The sequence below is a fragment of the Aptenodytes forsteri genome, unplaced genomic scaffold, assembly GCF_000699145.1.
Source record: "Aptenodytes forsteri isolate BGI_AS27 unplaced genomic scaffold, ASM69914v1 Scaffold7, whole genome shotgun sequence".
In the NCBI taxonomy this organism is placed as follows: domain Eukaryota; kingdom Metazoa; phylum Chordata; class Aves; order Sphenisciformes; family Spheniscidae; genus Aptenodytes; species Aptenodytes forsteri.
In genome coordinates, this window is record NW_008795919.1 from 1,907,838 (window position 1) to 1,914,103 (window position 6,266).

The 6,266-nt window shown below is 65.9% G+C and overlaps 1 protein-coding gene across 1 annotated transcript in view; it reads left to right on the forward strand.

The window, feature by feature from the left end:
• DLGAP3 (DLG associated protein 3) overlaps positions 1 to 6,266 on the forward strand; it is a 10,209-nt gene that overhangs the window by 3,325 nt on the left and 618 nt on the right. The window contains exons 2-11 of the mRNA XM_019473538.1: positions 86 to 536; positions 1,567 to 1,772; positions 2,205 to 2,319; positions 2,456 to 2,690; positions 3,211 to 3,551; positions 3,679 to 3,764; positions 4,455 to 4,879; positions 5,196 to 5,287; positions 5,488 to 5,631; positions 6,144 to 6,248. Of these exons, the coding sequence (XP_019329083.1) occupies positions 86 to 536; positions 1,567 to 1,772; positions 2,205 to 2,319; positions 2,456 to 2,690; positions 3,211 to 3,551; positions 3,679 to 3,764; positions 4,455 to 4,879; positions 5,196 to 5,287; positions 5,488 to 5,631; positions 6,144 to 6,248 (2,200 nt within the window). The remainder of the gene's footprint in view (positions 1 to 85; positions 537 to 1,566; positions 1,773 to 2,204; positions 2,320 to 2,455; positions 2,691 to 3,210; positions 3,552 to 3,678; positions 3,765 to 4,454; positions 4,880 to 5,195; positions 5,288 to 5,487; positions 5,632 to 6,143; positions 6,249 to 6,266) is intronic.

Sequence of the window (6,266 nt, forward strand, 5' to 3'; positions counted from 1 at the left end):
ACGGCCGCGGGGACGGCTACCACCACCACCACCACCACCACCACCACCACCACCACCACCACCACCACCACCACCACCACCACCACCACCACCACCACCACCACCACCACCACCACCACCACCACCACCAGTCCCGCCACGGCAAGCGCAGCAAGAGCAAGGACCGCAAGGTGGACTCCCGGCACCGATCCAAGATGATGGGCTGGTGGAGCTCCGACGACAACCTGGACAGCGACAGCAGCTACATGGTGTCTGGCCGGCATGCCACCGACCAGGGCAGCCAGTACTGTGTGGACGCTCCCGAAAGTGCCTTCAGAGACTTGACCTTGAAGAGTCTAAAGGGCGGTGGGGAAGGAAAATGCCTGGCCTGTGCCGGCATGTCCATGTCTCTGGACGGACAGACGCTCAAGAGGAGTGCCTGGCACACCATGACCGTCAGCCAGGCGCGCGAAGCCTACCCCAGCGCCAGCGGCACCGAGAAGACCTTGATGCTTCAGGAAGCAAAGGCCAAAGACCGAGCATACCAGTACCTGCAGGTGAGGGGCCAGGCAGGATGGGGGGCTGCTACCCCAGGGACGATGGCTGGCGATGCCGTGGGGCGAGCCGGGGCTGGACCCTCCATCCCAGCAGCCTGAGGCACTGTGGGGACGCTCCAGCTCCGCTCCATGTCCCCAGCGCCTGCGCCCCATCCCCCGGGGTCCTGCGCTGGACCCCGCTGTCCCCTTGCTGGCAGTGCGAAGCCCCATCTGCTGCCTCCTGCTCTGTGCCTGCTGGATTTGGGGTCAGACCGGCTCTGTCGGCTCAGGGCTGTCGGTGGCCCCGCGCCTGCTCCCTCCTCGCGGCTTTTATCCCACTTGTGCCTGGCTGGGTGCCACTGCCTGCCTCGTCACTGGGCTCCCTTCTAGGTCACCCCCCTTCCAATTAAAAACTAATTAACTCTTCTCTCCCTTTCCCGGGGGAAAGAAACAAGGAGCGGCAATACCACACTGGCTGGGGGTAGGGGGGTGGCCAGGGCCCCTCTCTGCTGGCAGCGGGGGCATCAGGGCAGGGTTCTGGCCCCACTGCCCTCTCTGTGGGGACTGGGGACACCGTCCCCCTGCTGCAGCCTGGTAAGGATCCCGTGGTGCCAGCGTCAGCAGTGCGTGGCAGGACCGGTGGCCGCTACGTCAGCCGGGCGGCTGCGCTGGCATGGGTGGGATTTGGCCCAGCCGCGCCTGCCGGGGGGGCTGTGAGGTGAGGGCGGCTGCGCTGCCCCGCATTTTGGGAACGGCCCCGCATGGGGCACAGGGAACTGTGGCTGTTAGGAGGGATCAGCTCTCCTGGATTTAGGGGCTTTCCTAGGGGGTCAGAGCCCCCAGGGTCTGTCCCTGCAGCTCTGGGGTGCCATGGGGAGGGTAGGGGAGCTGTGCCAGCATGGCCTTGGGCCGTGCACACATGCTGGGTTTGGGCCATGCATGTGCGCTGGGCTCAGGCTGGCATGTGCCATGTGGTAGGCACGGGGCTCAACTGTGTCCCAACCGCGGGAGCCCGGCCACCGCCTCCTCCCACACTTGCCTCCTGCCCCAGGTGCCACAGGATGAGTGGAGCGGGTACCCCGCGGTGGGCAAGGATGGGGAGATCCCCTGCCGGCGGATGCGCAGCGGCAGCTACATCAAGGCCATGGGCGATGAGGACAGCGCCGACTCGGATGCCAGCGCCAAAGTATTGCCCAGGGCAGCCACGCGGCGAGACAGCCCCCGCCGCTCCTCCAGCGCTGACCAGGCCAGGACCAAGTAAGGGCTGTTGCCTCCCAGCCCTGTCTCGGCACCGCGGGCGGTAGCTGGGGCTCCCCGGGAGCTGTAGCTGCCCTTGGTGGGCACCGGGGGGGACGCGGCTGCGCTGGGCTTTGGGGTGGGACCCACTGCTGCAGCCATGAGCGAAGGTTGGGGAGGAGAGGCACATTCAAAAGGAGACGACTGGGATGTGACCCAGTCCTGGCGGGTGACAGGCTGGCTCCTCATCCCCAGCCCTGCTGTGTACCCCTCTGGCGGCCCCGCACCGCTGGGGGACAGATCGAAACAGGACAGCGTTTCGGGGCAGTTAGGAGTGGGGACAGCCGCGGCAACCAGCGGGAGCATCAGCAAACTGCAGCTGCATTTCCGAATGCTCTGCTTGAATGTGTTGCTTTTGGTGCGATCCCTTCTATTCCCACTGTCTCTCATTAGGTTTGCAAGTAGGCACTATTCTGATTCATATATCTGTAACTGTCCCAGCTGCTGCACGCCACCACGAATGCTCCCGCGGGGACAGGGCTATGGGCGTTCCTTCACCACCGGCCAGGTAGGGTCCCATCTCACGGGCGCTGTGAGGCAGGTTGGGGTGGGGGGGGGCGGCGGATGCTCCTCTGAGCATCTCCTGCCCCGCTCGGCCCTGGCCCCGGCTCACCACCCCCAGCCTCACCTGCCGCTCTCCCCAGATCAACGACGAGCTCAACCACCAGTTCGAGGCCGTCTGCGAGTCGGTTTTCGGCGAGGTGGAGTCGCAGGCCGTGGAGGCACTGGACCTGCCCGGCTGCTTCCGCATGCGGAGCCACAGCTACCTGCGGGCCATCCAGGCGGGCTGCTCCCAGGATGACGACTGCCTCTCGCTCTTCTCCATGTCAGCTCCCGCCGGGCCGCCCATCACCAGCAGCATCCTGAAGCCCAGCACCTGTGAGTCCCGGGGGGTGGTGGGGGCTTGGCTGCATGAGGGACCCCCACGTCTCCCCACCTGCTTGCCTGGGCACCTGCCAAGGGCTGCTGCTGCCCCCACTCCTGCCCCTGACCCCGTGCAGCCCCTGGCACAGGGCGTGAGCATCCCGCTCAGGGCACGAGCACCCCGCTCATGGCTCAGTCCTGGTCAGGGGGCTGCTCTGTGCCCCCAGCACCCATCTGCCATTCCCTGCTTCCCTCCACTTTCCTCATCTCTGCCCCTTGCTGGGTGCCGCAGCAACTTGGCCATCGTGGGTCTGGGGGTGGTTTCTGATCCTTTTCTGGGGATAAACTGGCCAAACAGCCCCTCTGAGCTCCAGCCCAGATCTCAGCCAGCCGAGAGGCAAACCCTGGGAGGCCGTGAGCCCCGTGCTGTGGGAGGAGGTGGTCACCATTCCCCCGGGGCCCCCATTTGCGGCGGGAAATGAGCAAGTGTCTGTGTTTTCACGCGCCTTTTCATCCTGCGCCTCTCCCACAACAGCCTTCAGTTACAGAAAAGCTCCACCTCCCATCCCTCCAGGAACCAAAGCCAAACCCCTCATCTCCGTCACGGCGCAGAGCAGCACCGAGTCCACCCATGAGAGCTACCTGCCCAGCGAGGTCACCCGCAGCCCCGCCTGGTCCAAAGACGCCACGGCCCGTTGCAACTCGGCCGAGAGCCTGGAGAGCTCCAAGGTGACGGCCGTGGCCCTCGACCTGCCTCCGGTCCAGCCCCGCGCCGCTCCCAAGCCCTCCACGCTCATCATCAAGGCCATCCCCGGCCGGGAGGAGCTGAGGAGCTTGGCTCGGCAGCGGAAGTGGCGCCCCTCCATCGGCGTCCAGGTGGGCTTCGCTCCTCCCTGTGGGCTGGGAGCCAGCTCTGAGCCTGCCCGAGTAGCGTGGGCAATGCTGAGCCCCCGCGCTACATCTCGGGGCCGCCCTCCAGCGCTCTCCCTCTGCCCCTTGGCAGGTCGAGGCCATCTCTGACTCGGACACGGAGAGCCGGAGCCAGAGGGAGTTCCACTCCATAGGGGTGCAGGTGGAGGAGGACAAAAGGTACCGCACGGCTGGGCTGAGTCCTGCCACGCTCGCTGCACCGGGGGATTGGGTCCCCCTGGGGCTCCCTGAGCTGCCCCACAGCATTTTTTTCCTCTCTCTTCCGGATGAGACTCCCAGAGCTCAGCACCATCCCTGTCCCAGGCCGGCTGCCCCCACCTGGGGCAGGATCTGGCCTTCCCTTTGCCCTCGCACCTCGCTGCTGCAAACGGACTGCCCAGGGAAGGGGCTCCCCTGCTCCCGCCCTGTGCTCAGGTCTCCTTCGCTGGGGCTCAGCCCTGGGGTTTGAACCCGGCCCAGGCGCAGATGAAACCTTTGGGCTTTTTTGCAACAACACATGGCGTTTTGTCCAGGGTGGGAGCGCCGTGTGCTGGGACCTGCACGGCCTGCGGGAGGGGAGCTCCAGCAATGTGCCCACACAGTCCCGGTGCACGCTTCTCTCCATCCTCGGTCCAGCGCCAGTAGCCATGGAAACGGGTTAAGAGCAGAGGAGATGAGGGACCGGCAGGTTGTGGCTGCTCAGGGCTGTCCCCGTGGCCCCGCATGCTCGGGGGTCCAGACCAGTGTCCCCAGCCCCATCCTGCCTGAGGGCACCCCTCACCCTGCCGTGATGGCGCCCAGCGAGGGGATGGGGCAGCAGGGCTGTCCTCGCTGGCCATGAGGGTCCCCACGCGCTCTCACTCTCCCCAGGCGAGCACGCTTCAAGCGCTCCAACAGCGTGACGGCGGGTGTACAGGCAGACCTGGAGCTGGAGGGCTTCACCGGCCTGGCTGTGGCCACCGAGGACAAAGCCCTGCAGTTTGGGCGCCCCTTCCAGCGGCACTCCTCGGAGCCTGAGTCCGGCCGGCAGTACGCGGTGTACAAGACGGTGCACACGCAGGGGCAGTGGGCATACCGGGAGGACTACCAGCTGCAGTATGACACGGTGGAGGTACCCCGGCGGGATGCCTGGATGGAGCGGGGCTCCCGCAGCCTCCCCGACTCCGGCCGTGCCTCCCCCTGCCACCGTGATGGGGAATGGTTCATCAAACTGCTGCAGGCAGAGGTGGAGAAGATGGAGGGCTGGTGCCAGCAGATGGAGAGGGAGGCCGAGGACTACGACCTGCCGGAGGAGAGTGAGTTGGGGGGATTTGTGGGGTCGGGAGGTATTGGAGCTCCCATGGGGCTGGGGGGCACAGACACAGTCCTGCAGTGCTCCCACCTGGGGATCACCCTGGAGCATCTCCCCTGCCAAGGCTAGAGGTTGGGTGGGGGCAAGAAACACTGGGAAACCCTCTGGGACTAGCAGGGTCCAGAGGAGGGAGGAGACCCCATGCAGGCTGGGGGGATCCGAGCTGTCCCGCTGCCCCCGAGGCTGTGCAGGTCCCCACCGCGCAGGGGAGAGGCTTCGTGTCCTGCGGGAGCGCTGACCATCTGTTCTCCCCCCACCAGTCCTGGAGAAGATCCGGAGCGCCGTGGGCAGTGCCCAGCTCCTCATGTCCCAGAAGGTGCAGCAGTTTTACCGCCTCTGCCAGCAGAACATGGTGAGTGCCAGGCAGCGGTGCCACGGGGTCAGCCATGGCGGGCGGCACGTCTCGTACCGTAGCCAGTGGAAAAGGGACTTTGTAATGCCTTGGGGGAAAGCCAGACAGAGAGCCCCCCAGCAGTGGGGGGGTGGGATGGCCGTGTGGCCAGCAGAGCCGATATGCTGCAGGCGGACATGGATGACACTCTGTCCCCGCAGGATCCCAACGCGTTCCCTGTGCCCACCTTCCAAGACCTGGCCGGCTTCTGGGACCTCCTGCAGCTCTCCATCGAGGATGTCAGCATGAAGTTTGCGGAGCTCCAGCAGCTCAAGGCCAACGGGTGGAAGATCGTGGAGCCCAAGGTAAGGGCAGGGCTCTGCTGCTGGCACTTGTCCCCTGTCACCTCTCCCTCCCTCCTCCCCAAGCACATCTGTGCCCAAACTGCCACTGCCAGGCTGTCGCTGGTGACTGCTTTTAGCAAACACTTGAAAAACAAAGATCTGGGGAAAATGAGGCTAAAGAAGGGGCTGTTCCCCCGCCGCGGTCTCACAGCTGGCTCGCTGGGTGTTTCTTGGCAGCGCTGCCTGCAAAGGGCCGGGCAGGGTCTCAGCAGAGGCAGGGACAGCACGCCGCCGGCACCTTCATGCCTGTGCAGATGGATGAAGGGATGCTCAGCCCTGCCTCGCGACTCGGCGCGGTGCAGGAGGGGCGTGGGGCTGTCTCGCCGTGGCTTTGGCTTTGCCACCTGTGGCAGCACCGTGCATGGAGGTGCATGTGTCCTGCATGCCTCCTGGCTGTGCCGAGCCCGCTGGGACGCCCGTTCCCTGGAGGTCCTGGCCCTGCACCCACCCTGAAGCCCCCGTTGTCTGTGCAGGAGGAGAAGAAGGTGCCTCCCCCGATACCAAAGAAGCCACCGCGCTCCAAGGTGCACCCGGTGAAGGAGCGCTCCCTGGACTCGGTGGACCGGCAGCGGCAGGAGGCCCGCAGGCGGCTCCTG